The sequence below is a fragment of the Apteryx mantelli genome, chromosome 22 (assembly GCF_036417845.1).
Source record: "Apteryx mantelli isolate bAptMan1 chromosome 22, bAptMan1.hap1, whole genome shotgun sequence".
Taxonomy (NCBI): domain Eukaryota; kingdom Metazoa; phylum Chordata; class Aves; order Apterygiformes; family Apterygidae; genus Apteryx; species Apteryx mantelli.
Genome location: NC_089999.1, coordinates 13664718 through 13690537, shown reverse-complemented (window position 1 = coordinate 13690537; position 25820 = coordinate 13664718). Strand labels below are relative to the sequence as shown.

General features: G+C 45.5%; 1 protein-coding gene across 6 annotated transcripts in view; it reads left to right on the top strand.

The window, feature by feature from the left end:
• MSI2 (musashi RNA binding protein 2) overlaps window positions 1–25820 on the top strand; it is a 255549-nt gene that overhangs the window by 66581 nt on the left and 163148 nt on the right. For all 6 annotated transcript variants that reach the window (XM_067309908.1, XM_067309907.1, XM_067309906.1 and 3 more), the window contains exon 6: window positions 20787–20879. In XM_067309908.1, the coding sequence (XP_067166009.1) occupies window positions 20787–20879 (93 nt within the window). The remainder of the gene's footprint in view (window positions 1–20786; window positions 20880–25820) is intronic.

Below are 25820 nucleotides of genomic sequence, written 5' to 3'. Positions count from 1 at the left end.
TTGGACCTCGCCGCCGGCACGCGAGAGCCCTCGGAGCTCGGTGCCCTGCTCCGCCAGGGCTTTCTAGCGCCAGGCTGGGCAGCCGGGGGCCGAGGCTGGCGGGCAGCGAGAGGCATCTCGGCGTCCCGGCCCCGCGGGGCTGGTTTGGGCTTCGCCTCGTCGTTTGGGTGCTGCAGAGGCTTCGCCGCGGCTCGGGCGCGGGAGCCGGGGCCCTCCGGGTTGTCCCGCGCCTGGGGAAGGCTGCCCGCGAAATTCCGCGTGCCGGCGGAGCTTGGCGGGATGAGCAAACAAACCCTGCTCTCCCGTCGCTTTTAACTGGAGATATATCGGGAGTATTTTCTGTGTGTGTGTTCTTGTTTTACGTGTGTAAATACAGTTCGCTTTCCAAGGTTTAGCTTAGCACTTCAGAGAAGGGGCAGAAAAGGTTGAATGCAGCTCCCCAAATACACTTTGCCAGTTGTCCTTTAATGCTAGGGAGAGTCTTTTCCCTAAGCTGGTGGCACTTTCCCTCTCAAAATAAGTGTTTCGAACAAGGATGGGAATTAAGAGAGAGAAAGGCTGTCTGACTGTAAATATATATATATGTGTGTGTGTATATAAGTATATATGTACATAAATATATATGCAAAGTACATATTTATATAAATAAAATATATGTATACAAGTGTATATAAAAATATACTATTTATATATACCTGCATATATAATACTCATTTGTCCTTTGCCAAAAAAACCCACTTTTTTTGACTTTCAAATTTTGTACTTTCTTCTTTATTTAGGCAATTTCAGAGGATGTCTGCAAAGGGGAAATGATCGTCTCATTGTGTATGTTTTTAAGTCCAGCACCCAGTCTCCTTAATTGCTCTCCTGAATGTGTTATATGTCTTTTTTGGCATAGCCCTTGTGGTAGTAAATTCTCCATTAGCTGGATTCTAAATGATGTAGCTGCGTCGGTTCTGAGTGATGTAGCTGAATCAGTATTTGTTATTTTTGGTTACCAGCAATATACTTGAGTTCAGTAACTCAACTGTGCCCTTCCCCCTTTCTCTCCCTCCTGTGCCTAAATATATCCAACCAGTCAGTCAGCACTGGCAGGCATCGGTGCTATGGCTGTCAGGTTGAGTTAGCTGTGGATAGCCCAAGCTACTGCTTTTTTGTTTGTTTGTGGGTTTGGGTTTTTTTTTTTTTTTTTTTTTTTGAGATTGAAAATGTATTCAAATAGTGGCATCAAAATTTGACTTGCAAATAAGTACAGTCTGGTAATGGGGCCCTCGTATAGAAAGAATGATGCAGCACTTCAGTCAAATATGTGTCTCCTTCCCATGAAGCAGATTAGAAATAATAAAATACATGCTGATGTTTATGGCTACGTGCTTAGTGAACAGAAACCTGTTTGAATTTTCATAAACTGTGGATTTTGCAATTTTTAATGAAACAAAATAAAAAACCCTGCAAATTAAAAAGATGCTAATGCCTTACTGGGAAACTTTGAGAACATTTGCTTTAGAGGCAAATCTGCTCTAGTGGTCACATTCCCTCTAATTTTTTCCCCTCTTATCTAGGCTTTTTGGTTGTTTGTTTATTTAAGAGCAACACTTAAGTAAACACACTATCTTTATTACTGCTTATTCCCAAACTGAAGGAACTGGCCTTTGCTTGTGACGGCATAGCTATTTCCACAGCAACCAGGCAGGATGTCACAAATTCAGAAGTGTGATTTTTGCATGCAGAACAGCAGCAGGAGCAGATGGGTATTGGAAGCAAAACCCCCACCCCCTTCCTTTGCCTTCTTACACTTCTTTGGAAAGGAGTAGAAGCATTTCTCACAGCATCTCTTCCCAGATCTTCCAGCATGCTTCATATTTGCATGAATTGTTTCTACCTGCAATTGAAATGCAGCTACTGCTGGGGTACGGCGTGGTTGTCATGTTCACAGCAGCGCTGCGTTAGCAATGTCAGAGTGTTCCAACCAGGCGTAAAGAGGAATCCGTATCTTCGGGAGACCGATGTAGGGAAAACGAGCTCGCTTGGGAATTTGGGCTCAGATTTAGCCTGGAAGTTGTCTCATTAGCTCTGTGGCCTAATTCCACTAATCCTAAAGTCTTTTTTTTTCTTCTTCTTCTTCTTTTTTTTTTTTTTTTAGGAAAAAAAAAGTTCACTTCAGATGTTTAGACACATTTGGTACCCATCTTGCATAGATGTTTGTTTTAGCACCCACCCACTGTGTGGGCAAAAGCCTCAAGAACATATGCTTGTTCTGTTTTCTGAAAAAGATAATATTGGAAACAGACACAGAAAGGGTTTTGCACTTAATAAAATTTGAGGTTAGGGGCTCTGGTTTGAAAAACACAGAATTTGTTTCGAGTCCCAGCTGAAGACTCTCCAGGCAGTTTGCAGAATTCTCCATGGGGCAGTGGCTCACCAAATAAAGCTGGCATGCAGGAGAAAAACAAACTGGTCAGTCTTTGCTGTTTTGAAGCCTGACAGATGCATCAGGAACAAAGCCAGATGTCCACCGTTTGCTTAGCACCGGGTTATAAGAGTCAGAGGTAAGGAGTTGTAATGATGTGCTAGGACATCCCATGCTGAAAACCTTTTGAACTGTAAGGAGAGAGTGGTCTGTATTTTGTGCAGAAGACGTGGTATTTCTTGGGACTGAATGCCTTCACTTATGCATGGGGCTAGTGTTGTACAAATAGTTTTCATTCAAACTTTCCTCAGTTAGCCTGATCTGTGGCGCCTTAAACTTGACCTGGTTGGGACTCCATGGAGAGTAACATGGCTCTGAGACCATGCTGGACTAAGCAGCTTTCCCAAGCTGAAAGGCTCCAGAGTACCGGGAACCTGCGGGTGGTGGGAAACCACAGCTGGAGCTGCAGAGCACCTGTGCATGGGAAGAGCAAAGACACAGCTCCTTCCTAGCTCTTGCCAGCGGGGGATGCTCTGAGTCATTTTGTGCCGAACACTTGTTTCAGAAGTCACAAAAATGGTAGGATCAGTCATAACATGGTCAAACCAACAGGTAGTTGTGTAACCTGTTCTTAGAGGCTTGAAATCAGAGTGATTTCCCAGTCTCTTTGAGTCATCTTATAATTTAACAAGTTTTCCCTTGTATCCAAGTTAAACTGGCTGTCCTGCAGATTCAGCTGATGTTTTTTCATACCTTTAAACCCTGTGGACATGGCAAATGGTTGATGGTTGCCTTTTGTATAAACGTTTTCATCCTGGAAGACTGTTGAGTTTGTCAACCTTAAGGCTTTCTCATTGCTGGTGAGTCCTGGTTAACAGATACTGCGTTGCCAACATCACTTGGTGCTTGGTGTGTTCTTTCCCGCGTTATATGACAGTACTAATATGTAAATGAAATACCTGCTTGATGATGGTGCGCAGGCAGCCTGGTGGCGGCCGAGCACAGACTTACCTGACCCGAGAGCTCTGTTCCTTTGTCTTGGCCATGTCTCACCTTGCGTTGCCTCCTCTCCTCGAAGTAACCTTGCAACTTCCTTACAAGCCTGATGGATCTCATGGCACTGTCATACAAGTTGGGTTTCAACAAGTGTGCCAGACCCTTGCAGATGTCAAAGTGATGTACCCATATGGTCAGGGGGAGAAGACAGGTAACCTCACAGTGATTGCCTGCCTGAGCTGATTCTTCTTGTTCCTGCAAAGCCTTGAGCAGACTCTTCTGGTTAGGCTTTTACCTATTTGAAAATATTTTGTGCTTGTGCATGTGTGAGCCACTTAAATGCTGGTACAAGAAAGAAACAAGACTTGAGAGTCCTGGAGCCCGATTTACCTGCAGATCGAATACTTGGATAAATCTGGCCATGGGTCTTTGGAGAACCCTCATTGTGGTGGGAATTGTAGACTTTAGTCCAGGGGGTTCAGGCACTCTGAAATTGCTCAAGTTTAAAGTTTCAAAGACATTAAGTGTCAAACTTGCACTGACTTGAATTTCAGTAAGAGTTAGGTGTCTATTTTTGGTATTTGTCGTGTAGCAATGGAGTGGCGGACCAGGATCCTGTTGTATTTTATTTTGTCATTCAACTTTGAAAATGTGATCTTCTATACTATTATTGGTATGGTTCACATGAAATTTTAATTAGCTTGGGTGAAGGGAAGTTTCGGTAATTGATTTAATATATAAATGCCCCTCTGCTTTCTTTGGTTTATGTACTGGAAAAAATGTATTAGAAATTTTCCTATTATAGGGGAAATTAAAATGTGTTTTTAAAATCAAAAAGTTAAGTGCTCTAGACTATTCAGATGGCAGGTAGCATTGATATTTCCCTATTTCAGATAAAACTACAAAATATTATTATTAGCAGCTTAATGGAGCCAGCCATTGATGGTGGAGTTCATGCAGTCAGAGGTGGCGCAGCAAATCCAAGTGCTCTTTGCTTCAGCCAGTCGAAGTGCAATCCCCTTGGCTTGAGAATTTCAGCACATGTTTTATTAAACAGGGAAATAATTTTTATCTTCTGCATGCGATATTATAGGAACACCTGAATTCATGGAAGCATCATCCTATTTATGAAATGTAGCCTGGGGCTAATGTCACAGTTGTTTCTTGCCCCCGGAGAGCGGAAGCAGCAGCACAGCTCTCCTGGTGAAGTCTGGAGTGACTGTTGAAAAGTGAAAGAAGTAGATATTAGTGCCGTTAATAATCACCTGTGGTATATCCAGAATGATCAAATTGTGCTAATGTCGCTGTGTTCTTGTGTTGCGGGATGTTTTTGCTGGTAGCTGCTGCGTTCACCAGGCTGGGCTCTTGATGTCCCCGAGGGGCGGTATGCTGCGTAGGGAAGTTGGTCTTTGCAGCTTGCTGATAAGGTACTTTGAGCAGCAAATGTGGAAACTTTAAGGATCAAACTGTTGCTAGAAAGCAGGATTAAACTGCTCCAGAAACTGATATTTCATAGCTGATATCTAAAAAAAATCAAAAAAAGAAATCACCAGTACCTCATATCTTTAAACCTGGAACTATTTTGTGTGTGTTGTAAAGGGCTGCTGTAACCAAGGTACCTAGGTTATGAAATGGAGTTGGCTTTAACTGTCTCCTTTCATCTTGTTTGGTGTTTTGTCCTTCCGATGTTGCCAGGCGAGCTGCTGGTCAGCTGTCATCTGCAAGGAAAATCCCCAAACCGAGGGGGCGGCTGAAGTGTATTTAACCTGCAGCTGCTTGCAGAAATTAAACATCCTCTTCCCTTCCTCCTGCTTCAAAGCATTGTGAAGATTTTTTTTTATTGTTATTTTCCCACAAAATTTCTAGCTAAAAAAATTTTTTTTTCCCTTAAAACAAAACAAAACCAACAACAAAACACTGAAACCACAGTGTTTTGCCAGAGAGAAATTTGACCAGCTCTAGTCCATATCTTTCTATAAAGAGCCCTTAAACAAGCTGCTTATGTTCCAGAATGCCCCAAAACCGCCTTCTGGGCCCCGGAGATCTGTTGTCTTCGATGCGGTAGGAGATGCAGCACACGTCCTACTTGGGAGTCACCCCAACATAGTCAGAAGGACTTTGCTTTGCAGACTGGTGTGATAGTCAGGGGGCTGCTCTCCTTAAATCCCAGCTTGTCGGATTCAAGTTTCTGTTTTAGGAGATTATGCTTTACTTCCCCCCTCCCCTTTCCTGGTCCATCTAGGATTCATCTTCATTCCCAATCTTCTTACTGTCGTTCCAGTCTAACCTCCATTGACTTGGGAGAAAATGTTAATTTTTGTTGAGTAGGGCTGCAGCCTTCGCTTCCTCCTAATCTAGCGTGCCCATATTCTCTCTTCACCTGTCTTTTTCTAGTCCCTAAAAATCTGTAGTGCTTCCAGACGGCAGAACCTGGGCATATGGTAGCGGTTTCTGCAACAAGTGGTTGTGTCTCTGTGGACTTGCTTTGTACTCAAGCCCAGACTTCATTTCTCAGTACAGGCATTGCTATCAGTAGTAGGACCTCCTCTGTTTACCTAAGTTTTTAGTCTTTCCTTCTACTTTTGTCCCTCCTACTTTTTTTGTTTTTCTTTTCTGCATTCTTTTCTTTTTTGCTTAAAAAAAAAACCACAACAGATTTAAAAATCCAAACTTTTCAGGTAGCTGCATAAGAAATACCACAACACTGATATTAATACCTGCTCTATCTGGGATATGCTGTTAGTTCTAGAAATGATCTCTATTCTCCCCCAGTATTTTACAGATGAGCACTGAAAAGCGTCTTTATTCAGTTTGACTGTTGCTATTATGTGGCGAGGCATTCAATAAAAGTTGTGATTTATGAGATGTGTGTGGCCGTTGTTGTTTTTTTGCTCTGTCATCTATCAGGGAGAGAAAAGCCAGGCCTGATAATTCTTGGCACATAGCTTTTTCAGTTAAGAATGTCAGCTGTCAGGCTGTCAAGAGAAGTTATTTCTCTGGATTTTTTTTAAATAGGCAGAGATCCTGCTTCTTACTGTGGTGCGTTGATAAGGGAGTGCTTTCTGTATTGCTGAAAAAGCGTGTCCCATGGTAAGGCCCTTAGTGTATGCCCACTTAAACTTCCAACGCTTTGTGTTTTCAGTGTGTGACAGCACTTGATTGCTTAATATAAAAATGCATTCAGTTTCTTTTTTTGCTGCTTTTGTGTGTGGCTTTTTCCCCCCCCTTTCTTCACTTACTGAATGGAATATTTTTTTTCTCTGTGGCTAGGTATTTTAAAAGTGCTCTTTTGCAAAATATGTGCCATTAGATAATCTGTTGTTGTATAAAAGCTTTCATATTTTGGGGGCCTGATGCATACGTAAAGTAGACCTAATTGAAGACAGAAGCTGTTTGTCACAAATGTGAATATAAAGATGGGGGACGGAGGGGAAGAATTACGTTAAATGGCAAGGTCATGTTTTTCTTCCTTATTAGCTATTTGCAGAAATGTATCAAAAAGTCATTTTGATGCAGTGTACAATAGTATCACAAACTTGTGCTTTGCATCCTAAGTGCCTGGTTAGAGCACGGTTAGAAGCTGAAATCATTCCTCGATTAGTCCCTGGAGTCCTATATAAGTCTTTAACTCTCAGCATGTGGTCTGCGATTTAACAATGGATGAAGGATTGCTGAACTTGAACTGAATGTATAACCTGAAATTTTCAAACCTGCAACCCCTTCCCTTCCTCGTCTCCCCTTCCTCCAAGAGAAGATCCATCAAAACCTTGCCACAGCTGGCAGTATATTTGCCTTCAGGGCAGGACTTGGGAACTAGAAAGACTGGCATGCCAGGGCCCATAAAAATGGGTAGCAAATCACCGTCAAAAAAGGCAGGACAGGTATCTTGCTGCCCCGGAATTCTCCGGTGTTGCCTTTGGGCTTTAAGTCTTCTTGGAGGGTGGGAGGGAACTGAGCCTGCCTCGCTACTAGCTTCACGTGGCTGCGGCTGTGGCTGCAGCTTGTGCTGACCCTTTGGGGACCTTCTTATTTTGATGGTGTTATCTTTCATTTAAAAGGAAAACATTTTCCTTGCATTAATTCAGCCTGGATAGCTCATTTATGTATTTTATATCCTTTTACAGAAGAGAGACCGGAGGGGTGTGTTTTAAACCTCTATGGCAGATTTTGTTGTTGGCTTGTATGAACTATGTTGTTGCACAGGAGCGATGTGTGTGCTGTACAGATGCTCACATGATTGGCAGTTTATTTCTTATTAATATCGGAGTGGTCTTTTGGCTGTCCTAGTCAGACACAGAGCTAGGCACGGAGCTTCTAGCCTCATTTTAAAACAGCCATCATGGTTCCACACCTTGGGATTTCTCCTCTGGTTAGAAATGAAACCTACCACCACCTCGCAGAGAGTCGAGCAGTGGAGTTCAGTTTGCATGCAGTTTGGGACGTAAAGCTGAGGTGAGTTTCACCGCTGCCGGCAGCACACCTGCCTATGGGCTGCTGGCAAGGGTCGGTGATTTCCTCCTGGACTGTGTCACCTGGGTCTCTTCTTGTCTTCTGTGACAGACTTTAGACTCAAGTTGCAGGAGCTAGCTTTAGAAGTCTTCAGTTCAGTCCCCACCTATCAGCCAATGGGTGGATGTTACGATGTTCATATTTGGCCCAAGTCAAACTACACAAGTGGCCGTTCATGGGAAGTTGGCCCAGCTTTTCATATTCTGCCAGACCCGGAAATCCAGTCATCTCAGTGACTTGGCCTTTTTACGCGGCATTTCTGGCACAGGGTTGTAATGAACTAGGTACTTTCAAGTCTGTAAGTGTATTGAGCTGTGATGGTCTTTGACAGTGGTGGAGTTCTCATGCTGGTGAAAACAGGGGAGGAGTGTGTTTCCAGCCAATTGCTTATTTTCAGTAACATAATTATTAGCGACCTGTTGATGATATAAATTGGGTAATAATGAGTTCCTTCATGGTAGCAGCCGTTGCTCTGGGAGCCATTAAACCATCTGTACAGCGCAACACTGTGCTGCAGAGCCTCGGTGGGGAGAGGAGAACCCAGCAGCCCCTGCTCTTATCCTCCAGTAGGTCGGAGTCTAAGCTAGTGACTGAAATGCCACAATTCAGTGATTTCTTGGAGCACTGCAGGTCTTGTAGCTCTAGGGAGGAAGAGAAGTGACAAGACTGTCAACAGGACAGCAGTTCGCTTTTAATTCACTCCCTGTGCCAAATTTTGTGAGCGTTGGAACAAGGCGAGTCTTACGTTAGAGAACAGAGAGGCACAGGGCAAAAATCTCTGTGGTTTTGATACCATGTTTTGCAGGGAGCGTGTTCTCGCTTCCCTTACGATGGCGTGGGTGCATGTCTCTCTCCAGGGAGCCCCCCGCAGTTCGGCACGCTCAGCCCTGGAGGTATTGCCTGGTGAGATGAGCCATCTTCACCTCTCTTGGAGGTCTGTCTCAGGATGACGCCATCCTCTGGAGGTGTCTTTCTTTCCAGGGGGTATAGAGAGCATGAACGACTGGCTGAGCAACTCGTTTCTTGATGGAGAAAAGTTGGAGGAGAGCAACCCTGCCCTGAGTGTCTGCGGAGAGTTCGCCTGCTGTAAATTCACCGCCCGGGATGTGGTGCTCTGGTTGTCCCTACATACCCCCAAGTGGGAGGTGAGAAATAAGTGAAAGGGTTGGCCTGTTCTAACAGACAAAAATCTCGTTGAACCCATCAAGATCTTGCATAAAGATGGTCTCTTTAAAGTCTGGGCGCTGAGTCATGCTGTATGTTCTGCCATCCAAATGCCAATGTATAAACACATCCATTTTTTTAGAATCTCTTGCCAAGTACTTGGGTGTACAATGTTAACAACTTTAAATAAATTCTTCCTGGAGATAGCTGATTTATTAGACTCCTTCCCTTCTGAGGGCAGAGCTAGCTGCAATTAACAAACAAAGTGGCATGTAGCAGTTATCATTCTGGGTAATAAATCTTTCGGTGTTGGGTACCACTTGCTAATGGGCTTTGAAAGTAAAACTGTATGTCAGCCTGTGTGCCTTCAGCCTGGGTCGGCAGCACGCGCACAGACGATGTGTGCGCATGTGATATAATAGCTATTAATGTGGCGCACTAATGACTTCCATTTGTGTACCCAGGAATGTGTTAGAGGTAGCTGATGGGTTTGTGTTCGGGAAGAGGCAGCTGTACAGTAAAACCTCTTCCAGCTGTGCCTAAGTCATGCTCTTCACTCCGGGTGCTGGTGTGTGCGAGCGCACTGGTGGGGCACACGGGTTGTACTGGACATGAGAAGTGTTGTCCTGTTGTTTCTGCCTGTTGCTCCTTCGTCTCGGCAGGACTCACGGGCGCAGAAGCCAACACTCTGTTTCTTTCAGTGGGAGTAGTAGCAAAAGCGCATTGGTTTCTGTAATCTAATGAATGAAAGAGGTATCTTAGTTTCTGGGCTTGAACATACTCTGCACAAATGAACCATTTAAATTCTGCTGCTGTCATTCAACTGGCTAAACTTAAGTTTGAAACAGATCAAGCTTCCCTCATTTTTCTTTGGTAAAGCTGGAGCTGGATCTGCTTACTCTTGGAAAAGGGCTGCTTTTTGCATCGAGTTCTTCTGAGGCTCGGGGTGTTCTGGCTGTAGGACCCAGTTGTGTGAAGGTGGTTTGGGTCCTGCTGTGGGGGAGCAGCTGGAACCCCAGGACCTAAGGGACTGAAAGCTCTTCGTGGGCGGAATTGACACAGTGCCACTGGAAGCAGTTCGAGCACACAGGGGACTCCGTATTTGGTACCAGATGGGGTGGCTGGCACTTGCAAGCGCTGGGGGTGTTGCAGGGGGCCTTAGGAAAAAGTGTGTTTGCCTGGTATTGGAAGATCTAGAGCCCTGCTCTGCCCCCGGGCAGTTCACAGCACCAGCGCTCTGGTTTCCAGCCATGCTACGTGGGGCAATGGTGATGACTTGCCAAGGAAGAGGAGCACCCTGTGACAACAAGGTGGCTTCATTTATTTGGAGCTACGTTTGGAGCTGACTGCTGTCAGCTGCAACCGGATTGCTCAGAGGTACTCCCAGGGGACCAGAGCCTGGAAAAGACAACGGCTGTACAGTGTAAGCGGATGCAGGGGATAATTATTTGACTGTAGCTACATGCTCTTCTCCTATACTCTTAATGGCTTAGCAATTGCCCTCAGCCCTTTCTGCTTTAGTTTTGTTTTTACTGGTAATCCATCCCTACTCCTTTGTCACTTTTTTCTCACACTTACCCCCTTTCCTACCCCTCTGTCTTAAGGCTAGCTCATCTCAGACTGGCATCTTCTCCTAGCTCTCGGACTTGATGGTATGAAGCTGAGAAATGAGCCCTCCAAGTTTTGGTCAGTGGCGATCGTCGTTCCCTGACTGCATCTTTGTTTTGATAAACAATTGGCCCGAGACCTGTTAGCTTGGTTTCCAGCATCGGGGAGATATTTCTTGCTGGGTTTGTAAAAATGATCTAAATGGAACCGACATCCTGGCTATAAAACATCTGTAACATTACACATTTAGTTATGTTACTAGAGACTTGAGTTCATTTTGATGGGTCGTATTTTATCTGCTACTTTTCCCCCTCTGAAAGCAAAGCTTTCTATAGAGGAGGATTTATAGAAATATATTTGCAGCACAAAAAAAGTCATGCACATTAAGATGCTGGAGTAAAGAAGAAATAATGTCTTTTTTTGGAGACCTTGGCTGATTTATCTCTTGCTTGGTAGTTTGGTATGACCTTCCTAGCTAGGAATAATATTTTTTTATTCCTCCTTTAATAACAACAATTATGTCAGTAACAATGTCTTGCGCTTCTTCAGCATCTTTAATGAGATTTAATGAGTGAAACCTTGCAGGCTCCAATGAGCAGTAGGGATATATTTTTGTTCTTCTTTTTGTGGAAATCAAGGCACATAGCACTCGATTGTGCAACGTACTCAACCTAATGAGGCTTCCACAAATGCTGTGAGTTAAAATATATGCTTAAGTGCTGAGCCCTGCAGACTCTAGCTGAGTCGCTCCCAAGACTCTCTGGTAGATCAGCCCTACGGAGACTAAAATGACTTGCCCCGTGGTCAGTAAGTGAGTAAACATCACACAGGGGAGACAAAGCTCTTGCAGCTGTGAGGTGCTGCCTTCCTTTGGAAAAACTAGGCACGTTTTCTCTTGTTTTGCTCCTGCTCTTCGTTCTCGATGCTGCTCCTCGGGGCCCTTTTATTTCTAGTCAAGGGTTATTTGATCCGCTTTGGAGCGACAACCATGTTGCTTTTATGATGGCTGGTGGGTTCCCTTCCTGGCAAGGGAAACATCTCTCTTCTGGGGGAAGAAGGTGACAGTTCACCAACCCATTTGTGGGAGGGAGGGAAAAGAGGATAAAAGAAAATGCAGCATTTCATAAAATTGTGAAAGTATTTCCACAGGAGTAATAAGCAAATCTGGACATTTTACAAGATTTCAGTGGTCTTGCATCAGAGGAAAAGATCACCCCTGTGAAAAGCAGAGCAGTGTGTTGCATAGACATTAGCTTGACTCAGCAAATGAAGTAAAACTTGCTCATCAGTAACTGATTGCCATGTGCATCGGTATTATGTAGATGAAATTAATCAAGGCTAAGGGTTAAAGTTTTCCATTTGTTCTTTTCTGAGAAATCATCTGGAGTACAGTGGGAGAGAGGTAAATTGCTTTACACATTCCTTTTTCCTTCCTGTGAATCTTTCTTGTTTTAGCAGAATGTTGTCTAGAATCTTAACAGAGAGCTCTCATCACTGATTTCTCAGGGTTATAAAAAATCAGTTGATACTAACTTAGAAGTATTTAAAGTATGTCTGCTCTCTGCACCATAGAGGCAACAAACTTTTTTTTTTTTTTTTTGAGTGATTTCTGTATTTGGAGCTGGAAGAATTTATAAACTCCCCAAAATGCGAGCTCTTCTTTGTCTCTGCATTGGACTATGCTATTGGATTTTGTTAAACACTGTTAAACCTCCAAATATGTTTCTTCCTTCTCTTTTTTCTAAGTGCATGCTTAGAGTGGTTCACTGACAGCACCATAAAAGCCGTTCTAGCTGCAGAACCAGGTGCTTTGGGCGTACTGAGCAAGCTGCTTGCATGCTAAAAGGCAGGGCTTTCCGCACAGCGTAGCTGCCTGTGTACGTTCTTAACCTTGGTGGTAAGCGTGGGGCAGCGAAAGAAAGAAAAGTGATAGTTGTTGCCAGTAGGATGAGATCGTGTCCCCTGCAAATCAGCTGATGGGTTGCAACGCCTCGCTCCGACAGTTTGCCCAGCAGCAGTATCCATGATGGAGGAGTCCTGTGCAGGATCCAGTTTTTGGCTCCCATCTGCCTGCTGTGATGTGGCCGCGTGACTTTTACGGGCTTGAACAACCCGCCTGTGAGTAGGCAGCAGCTCTTGGTTGAACATGTCTCAGTCTGCCTGCGCTTCCACGAGCTGTTTGGCTCTCGTCCTCAGGAAGGGCTTGAGACTGGCCGGTGGGAATGTTTCCCGTGTGCCGGCAGAGCCTGGGAGCTGGCGGCGCTTTGGGCAGTGAGCTGCAGCTGTATGCAAATACGGCAGCAATCAAAGATACTTATTCAGTTCTGCCTAGTGCTTTTGCTCTAAGAGATTTATAGATTTTAATTGGGTTGGTATGACTCAAATCACAAAAATATTGGGAGGACTCTTGGCTAGGGGTTTTGAGTCAATAGGAGCTGCAGGACCTGGAAAAATTAGGCCACTTAAGTGCCTCAGTATGGATTTTGGAATCTAACTTGAGGCACACAGCTTTGAAGTTGTTGGCCTTTGTGGTCATCACCAAATAGGCAGCTGTCCTCTGGGGCAGGTCCTCAGCTGCTCTTGGTTGTCGAAGCCCTATGCAGATTGCTGCTTTCAGCGGATCTACAACAGTTCAGTCTGCATCGAGGGCGCAGCCCACTGTTTGTCAGAAGAAAGTGCTGTTGCTGCTGTATCCAGCTCCCGTCCCATGTCTGTCTTCCCGCATGCCCCTCCTGTATCCGGTGAAGTTGAGACTGCTGGTAGCTGTGTTACCTCCTGCTTGCATTGTTCCAAATTCAAACTGAGGACTTGGGTATGTTCTGGAAAGCTTCTTAGCTCGGTTTCCCAATGTGACCTACTTTAGTCCTCCTAGCTGAAAAGCTGCTTCCTACACTTGTAGAGCCTTGTTTCCAAATCCACTGTGAACATACCCTTGTAACCTTGCTCTTTTATGATCGTGTGTCTTGGTGGAGGACACAGGGTTTTGGGTTGTTTTTTTGGATATGGCCGATAATGTTTCTTTCCAGAAGATAGTATAATATAAATAATGGAATTGATGGGCCTTGGTAATGGTCAGTTAATGCTGTGTTCCCACCAAATATTCCTGCTATATCTTTGAATGTGAGGTCCCTGTGGCAGAGAGCCATCTCTCTCTCTCTGTTTTTTCTGTGCAGGATAAAGGTTTGCAAGTAGCCTGTGGGCTTAGGAACACAGTTGCTTCCCTCTGGGACCTTTGTCCCTAAATTACATGGGCATTGCAAAAATCCTATCCCTAGTACGTAGCCATATTGGACACCGATATCCATTTGTGGTCCTGAGATATATTGCTCTAAAAATAATTCTGCCCGTTTAATGTATTAATGCAGTTTTAAGCATTGTTGAGCAGTCGCCAGGCTGGCACGTTAGATAAGTTGTCTGCACTCAGCAGAATATTTAGAGTTACCTTCCTTGCCATGCAGTGCTTGAGGAGCTGAACTTACCAAGGGAATTTAAATAGATTTTTCTCTGTTCCCCTCTTCCTGCCTCTCTACGATGCTTCCGTTAACTCATAGAAGAGTTAACTAGAGCACGGTAGTGGAGAGCAGCCCTAGGGGATATAATATCACTGGTTATAGCAAGACTGTGGGTCTATGATCCATTCCTGTTTTCTAGAGGGTGTGAAGTCTGACTGGTGAGTTTTACTGTATCTTTTGATTTGAAGCTTGAAGCCAGATTTTGCTCAAAAAATGCTGAGCGCTCACAGCTGGAGCTAATTTTCAGGAGACCAGATCTCCCATGAAGGGAGCTCTTCATGGTCATGCACCAAAACATGTTGCTGTAGCTGAGATGCAGTGGACGCTCTGAAGTGTGCTTAACAGAAGGGCTGAGGATGCTTCAGCATGGAGAGCAAGCCCTTCTTCTGGGAGCAGCCCTTCCCAAAGGACAGCTGTAGCCCCTGACGGGCTGCTGCTGCTCCAGCCCTACCTGTGGGTGAACAGAGGACTTGTCTTCTCAGGGGTGGCGAGTGAGGGGACTGAAGTTGGGTGGTAGTTGGGAAGATGACCAGGCGGTGCACCACTGGACCCCAGGCCAGATTTGCTTGCGAAACTCCAAGGATGCCTCTGGCTAGTGCTGCCAGTTCAATCTATCATATGAAAATTGAACTTTGCTTGTTCTGCCTCCTGCTGATACCATCGTCGTCAGAAAAAAAGAAACCCTCCCAAAGATAACAGCAAAACTAAAGGCAGCCAAAAACTAGGAATACAGCAGGGACCGAGTTAAGTTTCATTTATGAATGAAGTGGGAGAATGCAATCCATTCGTATTGTCTGCAGAAATCAATGGAACTGATTTTCCCAGCTCTGAATCTGTGGCCCTTGCATGGATTAAAGAGCCCTTTCTTCCCCGTGTACCTTGAGTCGGTTCTCTCAGGATGACATTAGCTGACGCAGGGGTCAGGCACTAGGTATTTGCACCACTTAAGTCTTGCTTAAATCCCATTTTGAGTACCTAAGCATGTTGTATGTGGCATGTAAAGCCGTGTGCTGCCTCTCTGCACAGGACTGAGTTTCTCTCACTGTGTGGGAACCTGAGACTCTGTAATATTTGCTAGGCAGTGGTACACGGTGCTCAGCAAAAAAAGCCATCGCTTGTCAACCATATAGTAGTACCGAGGAAGGGGATGGTTACTCCGCTGTTCTCTTACTTTGAAAATGGAGAAAAGTTAGCAGCTTTCAGTGAATGTTGTTTTTTCTCATAGTGGGCTTTTCATTGCTTTATTTTGTTTTTTTTAATAGCCTCTTGGCACTTGCTATGAGGATCCTGGAGGCCAAAAAAAATGGAGAATTCTTGCTTGTGGTTTGTGTTCTGCCAAAGAAGCCTAGCAATTTAGTTAACAAGATCACTTTCCATATTACCTGAGTTATTGTTGTTTTTAATTAGCAGTAATAGTATAGTTTGAACATACAACACAATGGGATATAAAATGCAGTTCAGTGTGTGTACCAAAGATGATTTTTCCAATTATAAACCTATTTAGAAGGTGGGTATGTTAGAAGTGATGAAATGTCAAACTGCAGATTAGGCGAACAAGCTGTAATACGCATGTGCCCACACGTACGCGCTCTAATACAACAAAGAGGAAGGTGCTCTGGAAAACAGTTATAAACATGTAATTAGTTTCATCTGAAATTAATGCTAACTTCAGCAATTTGTGATGCAGATTCACTGCTAGTACTGTAGTCCGCTTCCACCACGTTGAAATGTTGAGGATGAAAAACCTTAAACTCCACCCAGGCTCACACCCAGCTGGGTTCATACACCAGTTTCCAGAGCATTTTTTGAGCTTCGTGTCCGTTGGTTTGCTTCAGCATCTTTCTTTGCCTCTCGCCGTCCAGAAGAAGGCGATGTCCGCCCTTGTGAGCGCGGGCTCCGATGGAGCCCTTCCTTCAGGGGGCTTAGCCTGACCTTGCTGGCCCAGCCGTCCCCACCGCAGCTCGGGAAACTCTGTGGCCTTCACCGCTCGTCACCTGAGGGCTGTGACGTTACGTTAGGAAGTGCTTTGGTTCCCGAGCAGAAAACGCGTGAATCCCTGTTGATGGAGAAGGTAATCCTCTTTCAGGGAAAGATGTCGCAGCACAGAAACTACAGAATATTCCTTTGGTTCTGGCTCCGCTCCCATCTGCCTTTGGACAGGTCGTTTTTAACTCTTAGGAGGCCTGCGTTTGTAGGTAACCCAGTTTCAAAACGTATGCATTTTACTCTGCAACAGGAAGCCTTTAAATTCAGTGGCACAGTTAGTCTCTGTGCTAGCTGGGTGTAAGCGCACATCTTTCCAACGATCCCTGCCTCCTACACCAGGAGCTCTTCACTGAGGCTGCGGGATGAACGAGGGGAAAAAAAGGCTATGTAAAGAATGGTAGGAAAATGACATTTAAAAGCATTACCATGAAGTCAGATAAGTAACTCCTATGTTAAACTGAGCCTTGTCTTATCTGAAAACATTAGTAGATGCCTGTTGCTTGTGCTTTTGAAGTTCTTAGATTTCTGCAGTCGTTCATCACCTTAAAATCCCATTTATTTTTTAATAATCATGGTAATAAGACAGTTTCATTGAGGAGAAAAAGAAAACAGGAAGCCTAAGAACAGAATTGATGTAAATATGCAAAGTTAAAGGACATTGAACTAGAGGCTGTAACTTTGCAAAATTGCAATTCCCTCATTTTACTTGTTAGTCAATTAGTTTTAGCTCATGTAGTGTACTGACATGGTTGAACAAGGAAAGATTTTTTGTTTCAGGAGACTGAGTCTTCAGCCTTGTTGTTTAGAGAAGATTTACCTGGTGTGCCCCAAACCAATCTAATTACAACCTTAACCTTGCAAAAAAAGGCATAAAACCAGAGAATGCCTTGCTAAAGCACTGTATTTTTTCAGTTTCTGCACCAACTGCAGTTTGCTCAGTTTCAGAATGCAAAGGCAAATGTATTTTTCGAAAGCCAAGCCAATAAAGAGAGCGTAACCTTGAATGACTCTTCGCAGTAGTAGTCACGTGTTTTGATTAACTGCAGCACTAACACAGTATACAAACAAAGCAATTCTGCAGGTACTTGCAATTAACGGACTTTATAACCAGTGTTAGATCTAACTCTCCCGTCGATTCCTACTACAGCTAGGGAGAGACACCTTCAGTATACAAAGGCTCCTAAAACATTTAGTATCTAGATTTTATGCGGTCCTTGCAATAGTGAATGATCTGCAGATTAAACCAAAGATATGAATTTGGAAGTATTGTGGTCTCTGAATGACCTAGACCTCTTGGAGTCATTCATAAAACATGGGTTTGTGATTGATGCACACAAATAACCTCTTATTACCCAAACACGGTCATTCCCACCCCAGGCAAATCACAGATGGAGCTACTGTCTAAGTGACCAAGCTCTTAGTCACTTAAGGCAACTCTTCTGCCGTTTATGAGAGTGCCCCCATTATAAGTAACCTCCAGAAAGTAGATTCTAAATTTACACACAGGAGATGATAAAGATACTCAGTGACTTTCATCTGAGGGACTTCAGGTTGGGGACGTTTTTATTTTGATAGTGGATGCAAATTGATGACAAAGCATGTTTTTCTTAGATATTTACATAAATATATATATATTTTAATTTTTTTTGGTTAAAGATGTGCTAAGTTGTTTTCCCAAGCAAATGAGAAATAATTTCAATTAAAAAAACCTTTAGTTTTGAATTTTTCCGTGGGCTCTGTTCTGTATGCCTCTGGTCACTTGTAATTTTTAATATTTACTAAACGATGTCATTAAATGTACTTGCCTAAATACTTTTTAACCCTTTGTGTTTTGGCCCCGAGACAAGCATGGGTTGGGGAGGGTGGTGAAGACGGTGGCATGAGACAGGAAGAACCTCCTTCAGGCTGGGCAGGTGAGGAGTCCTCTGCCCTGGTGAAGTTTGGCCTCCGAACTCATCCGCTTGGCTAACGAGGGAGGTTTTGCGGGTTAGAGCAGGGGTTTCGGCATTGTTTCCGGATGGTCCCAGTCCTGCTCCGGTTATTAATTGAAACCCGGTGAGGCCGTACCAGCATGGGCAGGTTACCTGTGTCCAGCGGCTTCCCCGGTATTAAGGGTTAGCGGGAGAACGAGGTGCTTCCAGTACGAGTGGCAGCTTTCCTCCTCTGCCTTCGTTCCCTTCTCCGGGAAGGCTTCGTTTCTACGTCTGCTGCGGCCACGTCTCCGCGCCGCTCGTGATGGCGCGGCGAGGGGGAGAGGTAAAAACAGACTCGCGGCCGAGCGCGCGGAGCGTTCGGAGGCCCCTCGGGCCCTTGCGCCAAAGGAGGACGAGGAAGTTTCCTCCTTAGGCACGTCAGGATGGGATGAACTGCTAAGGCTACAGATTCCTGGTGTTGTTCTGCCGAGGGGAAAGTGTACGGCAAAGCGATTGAACCGTCTGCTCAGGAAAACACAGATCGCAAACGCAGACAGAATTTTGTGCTTCACTTCTGTACCAAAGAGCTGGTTTCTGAAACCATTTCCCAGCCCGCTACACATCTCTGGGCTTTAAAACATTGTGAATTTGCTTGTCATTACCAATATTTTCTTTGACTTAAGCTATTGAAACAAAGTAATCCTTTTTTTTTTAACCTTCAATCTTGCTTCTAAAAGAAGTAGCTCTCTTTCTTTCTTTCTTTTTTTTTTTCCTTGGGTCAAATATAAAAATGATGATAATTTCAAATATTGCTTTAGAATAATTGCTTTCTTCCCTCTTTTGTATGACAACAGAAGCTTGGCCTGATCTTAAATCAGATGCTGGCAGGCAGAGGGCTCTTGACAGCCCTGCAAAATCCTTTAGTTACAAGTTGGCTTTAGCCAATTCTTTATTTGTAAATGACAATTTTCTACAGAAAAATATATGCTTGGGCTTCAATTTCGGAGTCCTAGATTGCAGCCAGGAAAAAATAATTGAATTTTTACACTTTTTTTTTTTCATTTCTTTTCTCCCTAACTTAAAAAATAGAGCGAAGCTCTGTAAAGCATGGTTAGGGGGCTGATTGCGGGAAACATCTACCCTAGTTAGTCTGAATGGCAGCGGAGACGGGAGCGATGTTTAATTTGTTCTGCACTGAGCGAATTTGGGGCCACTCCAGGCTTTTTGTTTGGCGTCGCCGTGCTGCGACGGCTTCGTCCTCGGCCTCAGCTTGCCATTGCGGCTCCCGGCGCGCAGCCGGGCCCGGGCGGGCGCAGTGTGGGAAGCGCGGCCGCCCTCGGCGCGGACGGGGCGCTCCGCCGCGCCTCCGTAAGCTTCAGCAGCCGTCACCAAACCCATCTAGTCTTTTAAAAAGGAGAGAAGGAAAAAAAAGCGAGGAAAGCCCAGCCGCTTGTGTCTGGCTCGAGCGGTTTCTCCAGCTGACCATCCAGTGGTGGTTCCTCTTGGCTGGTTCGGGATTTACTGGTTGTTAATTCGACTGAGCGAGGCCTTGTTGTCAAGTTATGGGGCGTTTTTCACCTCAGTGCCCCTAAGCTGACTGCTTCAACCAGTTTGTCATAGAGAGAACAGAACTGAGTGTTTTAATACGTGAATTTCCTGTTGGCATGTTCCATTGGTTTCTTGAGTTAACCCATGACGCAGACTTTGAAACGCCCGCGAGCGGTGGGATGGTCGAGTCGGCTGGACGCTCTCTCCGGTTGTTGTCAGCTGGGGCATCTTCCCCTTCCTTCAAGCGTATGGTGGAGTGGCTTTTTCTGTGCTTGGGAGCACGTTAACGGCGTTGTCCTGGATCTGCACTTGGTCTGAGGTGGCCCGTGAGCCTCCGAGTGCTTTGGGATCGGCCTGCCAAAGCCCCGGCTTCCCCGCTGAGGTTTCAGGTGCCCCGGGGTGCCGGCCAGTATCTGCAAGCACGTGCTCTGCAAGGAGCCCGGTGCCTTCCCTTCGCCTCGTGCAGACCGGCCTCGGGGGCGTCGGGGTCGGCAAGCAAAGCCGCGTGCTCCGCGGGGGCCGGGGAGGGCCCCGGGATCGGGATGGGGCCGGGGCCGGCTGCGCCCACGGAGCGCCGATGCCGTGGGCATTGCAGCGGTAGTTGGGTCGGCGGCCGCCGGAGGCCTGCACGGGTGGCTGTTGCCGTCTTACGTCACTTGCTTATTTTTAAAGTAACTGTGCAAGTTCTTTTTAAAGTGACCCTTGGAAACTTAATAACGCATCACTTAGGTTTGATATAATTATCTTTTGTCTACTGAAAAACATGCACTTCTGTATTTAGAATTAAAAAACAAAGCGGCGGGGGGAACGGCCTGTCTTCTTGAGACGGCAGCTATGATGATACTACGCTTGGACTCTTTTTTCCACTTACATTTGCATTGAGAAGCACAATAAAAATCATTTATTAAAAAAAAATATCCGGAGGCTAGAGTTGTTATTGAGTGCCTTTACTCAGCCATTTCTCAGATAAAAACAAAACAAGACAAAAAAGTATCTAATCAAATAGAATCTGAATTGCTTTTGTAAAGAAATATTCTCATTAACTGGGTTAGGGATGGCATCTGAAGAATATTTCTTTTTTCCACATATTGTTTGAAATAATCTGGTTAAATCATATACTTGTCTTGTAATTTCTTACAGATGGTCACAAGAACAAAGAAAATATTTGTAGGTGGATTATCGGCTAATACAGTAGTGGAAGACGTAAAGCAATACTTTGAACAATTTGGCAAGGTAAGTTCCTGCCCAAGTGAATAGTACATATTTTGAATTCTTTCTTTCTCTCTTTCTTTCTTGTGCATTTTGAAAAACAAAAGTGCAATGAGTCCTATGCTCAAAAGAGACCAAAGTTTTTGCTTTTCAGTGTAAATTCTCAAAAACTATTTAAATCACTTCTGGAATTCCATTTGTTTTTGTTGCATGCATATGGGTACAGCACTGACGCTGTTTATCGTAATAAAAAAAAAAAGGGAATTGGATTTGTGTATCTTTAGGAAGAATTTCACCCTTAGCTGAATGATTACACAGTTGTCTACTCCATAAAATCAGCCTTCTGTTTTCCTCTGATTCCAGTGGTGAAAGGAGCATATATACATATTTGAGAGAGCTCATTAAATTGTGAAAAAGGCCTAAAGGAACCATGTGAATAGCAAGAGTAATATGGAAGTCACTAGAATATCCATTTAATTTCTCATTAAAAAATCCTTAAGCAAGATCCTTTAGAAATATATCTAGAATCTTGAAATTACAGACAAGTTTATGGAAAGACTTAAGACTGTCTGAAGGAAATCTGAACCTTGCCAGAATATTCTTTTCAGTGATGAAAGGAATTACTCAAACCGCACAGCTGAATGTCTGGCTGGGGCTTGGTGCCACCGACCTCCTTGGAGTGCCCTGTCCTCAGGGCCCTGTTGGAGGATTGGGGTCCGTCGGGTGGAAGCTGCTTCGGGCACTTTGGGTCCCCTGGGCTGCTGGGTGCTTTGTCAGAAGCCCGAAGAGGTGAGGAGCTTGCAGAGCCATATGCTTTAAGAGTGGTTCATGGTAGCCCCTTCCGTGGTAGCGGTGGCACCGGAGACTCGGCTGAAACATCTCCTGCTGCTTTCAGGCTGCTTTCCACCGCATCTCTTATGGCGATCCCTCAAACTGAGAGGAAGGATCTCTTCCCCTTCCTCCCCCCCCATCTTGTTTATTGTACTTTTGTGCTGGACTGCTTGCTTTGGCTCAAGACGATCTGCTCTCCTTTCTACTTGGTTTCGTTGGCAGGAGCCTTTCGCAGAGCAGTAAGGAAAGAACATTGTCATGTTAAAACTACAGAGGGTGACATCAGGTTTCAGGGACAAGCGTATATCCTTTTACCACCAGAAGAACTGTTACTTGTTTCTAACTTGGCTAGTTGCGGAATTACAGCACTTTCCCGAGTGCTTCGCTCTTCCTGAAGTCAGCCGTGGTTTGCCAGCACTCTTTGGCAGGTTTGGCCGATCCCGCTCGAATGTGCCATCTTTCAAATCTGCTATTGCATGGGGTGGAAGCCATTTCAAATGAGATCTCAAAGACACCATCGGGTCATGCCAGCTTTATATGCTCTGGCATCCAAAGAGTTGCTGGGTGTCCCGGAGTGCGCGTGCCTTTGGCAGACGAGACGTGAGGACCTGATTTAGCTTGTGCTTCGCTGTCGGCAGGAGGCGGCAGACCCAGAACTGAGGCCTGTGTTGCTAATGAGCTGTGGCTTCCTGGGGCGTGAGCTGCAAGGGTGGGTTGGTCGGCTGGAGACAGGGAAGGGAGGACCACTTCCACGCCTGGGCACGCAGAGCCTGGGGCCCCCACGCTCCTGACAGGCGCTGAGCCTTCGGTGCTCCATGCGCTGAATTCCTGCCTTTTGTAGTGCGTTAACTGATGATTTAGATGCATGGTTGCATGAGGACATAGCAGGATATCCCAAAGCAAAGCAGCTCCCAGTCCTTGTAGTTAGTTTGTGCTTCTTTTATCTGGCCCTGAAAAACCTTGGCGAGGCACTATTTTGTTGAGAGCTGAGGAGGGGAGTTTATAAATTGTTCCTGTGCTGGGCTGATAGTTGTTTTGCAAACCATTCATTTTATTTTCAATAATAATCTTCGATTCTGGCAGGATGTTTACAGCCTGCTGAGCCTTTTATTAAAGGATTACATGAGCTTTTGGATATTTCTTCTGTAGTTACTTCTAATTGCAGAACTCCTCTAACCTGTATTTTTGAAGTTAATAATAGTTTCAATATATGCGCTTTGCATATTGGCTGGATGCTCTCTTAATATAGTCTTTTTAATTTTACCATCTGGTAGTTTCATGCTTGCAATTTTACGGTCTCTGAGAAAGCAGACAACTGGGCTGCATTTTTCAGTAGTGACTAGTGATTCGGGATGCTTCAGTTCCTGCTTTTGTGCTGTTGCCTTTCTTGAGACAGCTTAAAAGATGCCTGACTTTCAAAAAAACAACACTTCTGGGAAATCAAATGCTTTATCAAGTGTCTTAAATTGAGAGCTAAAAAATTAAAGCCCTGAAAATAATTGCACAAGTCAGGATCAAGGCTTGAACTCATTCCTCTGGCGCTGGCACTGAGGTCCGTCCTACCGAGGCTGCGTGGTCCTGTAGTTAGAGCTCAGCTATAGCAGCACACAGGTTTCACAGGGCTTTGCCTCTGTGCTAGCAGTGGCCTTTTCCAGTTGCATCCCTGTTTCGTGCTTCCCGATCCCAGCTTGTGAAAAGGAGATGAGAGTTTGACGAAGTCAGTGGCATGCTGCAGCAGGTGGGATGCTGCATCCAGATATAGTCACTGGCCCTGATCTGCTGTGGGACTTGCAGGATTTGCTTCCCTTTCCGACCTTTCCTTGCCTCGCGTGGTCAGCTTGCAGGCTCCGTGCGGCGGGGGCTCCGGCGAGGCATCTGTACGACGCTTAGCGCGTGAGCCTCCCTCCCAGGTGAAGCCATTGCAATGCAAATAACGTATCACGGTTGATTGGCAAGGTTTGGATTTGCTTTAGCACTTCCTTAAAATAAATAAAATGGCATTATATAATTAACATCCAGAGGAGCCGCCCATGTTTGATAAGAACATCTCAGGTGACTTGCTCTTTGAAATGTTGAGCTTATTTATTCGACTGGAAAAAACTGCTTAACTAGTGATGTGATTCTTAAAATCCTGTTTGTACTTGCTGCAGAGCAGAGCTTTGCAACCAGGGGACGTTGTTCCGGTAACTTGAGGTAGTGCTCAAAATACGCTAGGTGGTTAGAACAGGTATCAGGTTTTGGGCCAAGCTGACTCACTAATTTAAATGGAATTGGCAGGAAAGGGCCTGAAGTGTTGAATTTGAAAATGCTTCTTTTTGAAAAGTAAATGTCAGAAAACTTTTCTCCAATAAAAAGAAAAGCCGCATTACTAAGCTCTCGTCCCTGACTTCACCATCCGCACGCCTGCCAGTTACACCACCCGGAGATGGGGTGATGATGACTCCTGAGACTCCTGTCATGAGATTTCTGATAACGATTATTTTTGGTTTCTGTAAAGCCTGGGATCTGTAAGACTCCTAGCTTTCATTTAGCAAAGAAGGGAAGTCCCTAGTCGCCAAAAGCTGCAGAGGAAAACTGGAAAAAATTACCTGAATAAAAGGAAAAGGCTCAGCAGAATGAGCCAGAAAGGGTGTAATTAAAAGCCTCGTGATTTTTGAATCCTAAGAGTTGGTAATGCTGAATTCGTGGACATAAGTGGCTCATCGGAGCCTCCCGCACAGGGGAGTCGGGCTGTGGCGGGATGAGCCGGCGCTGGCGGAGGCGGGAAGGGGCTGGTGCCGAGGCGGGGGCCTCGGAGACGGGGGCTCTTCCTGAGGCCCCGGCGGGCTCAGTGCCCCGCGCAGGCAGCCGGCCCGGCCCGGCGCGCAGATAAGGGCGGCGCAGGCCCAAGGCCGGTCGTTTTGGGCCGGTTCAGAGAGCGCCGGCCACCTAAGGAGCCGGGCAGCAGGTGCCCATGCGGCGGGGAGGGGGGACGGGAAAGTCGCGGCATCTTTCCCTGCAGCCGGCCCGTTGCTGGAGGCAGGACTGGGGAAGGGAGAGGGGGTCGTGCGGGAACCACTCCAGGCAGGCTGGGTATCCCCACAGTCCCCCAGGGAAGCTCCTGTCTCGTCGGAGCCCCCGGCAGCGAGGGCTGGGTCTGCCCTCCGGCAGGGATGGTGCTCCGCGTGCCGACGGCTGAGCTTCCGCGAGGAGCTGAGCCGAGCGATGCTCCCTGAAACCGGCTGTCCGAATTACAAGAGCAGTGGTAAGTTAGCAAAAAAAAAAAAAAACCAAAAACCAAAAAACCCTCCCCAAACCCCAGACACAAAAACAAACCCAACCCAGACCATAACCCTTCAAAATCAGATGGGAAAAAAAAAAAAGCTGTTGTTTAATACCTAATCCTGATATTCTAATAAAGTTGTTTCTGTGATCTTCTGTTATTTCGGTAGAAGCCATTTCCAATATTTTTGCAAACAAAAACTCATTCACCCGCAGCGTTCGCTAATCCGGGGTCTTTAGCGCTGCCCTCGTGCTGATGTGTGAAAAGCTGTCTGGGAAGACCAAGTTTTACAAGAATTTAACTGAGACGCCACTAACAGCGGTGCGATAGCAGCACGGCTGCAGGATGGCTGCTGCCGTCCAGCGCGGCCGCGGAGCTGCCGGCACGGAGCAGCCCCTGCGCCCGGGAGCTGCGGCTTTGGCGGCGCTTCCTTCCCTCCCCTCCCCTCTCCTTCCCCTCGGATACACTTGCCTCTGGGCAGGAATTGGCCCAGACGAGAGCAGTGCTGTGGCTGTTCGCTACCTGCTCCCTGCTTTTCTGAGCGTAAGGGCCTTGCTGCCTTCCCCTAGAAGACTGCGCTCCGACTTCGGCCGTTGTCCTCTGAGATGAGGATGTGCTGGAGTGTTTAAGGCTTCTGGTATCATTTAAAAAAAAAAAAAAAAAGCAACAGCCTCTTAAAACCTCACTTAGAGGATTGTGATTAGCAGAAGAAAGCCTCTAAAAGTTAATGAATTGCACTTCTCTCAGGACATGCATGTTCTGCACCTTTTAAGCTGCAAGCAACTGATGATAAGGGACTTCTTAGGGTTTGGTTTTACTAGGTAATGCTCCCTTTATAGAGCTCCTGTGAAAGTGATGTAGTCCTTACTTTG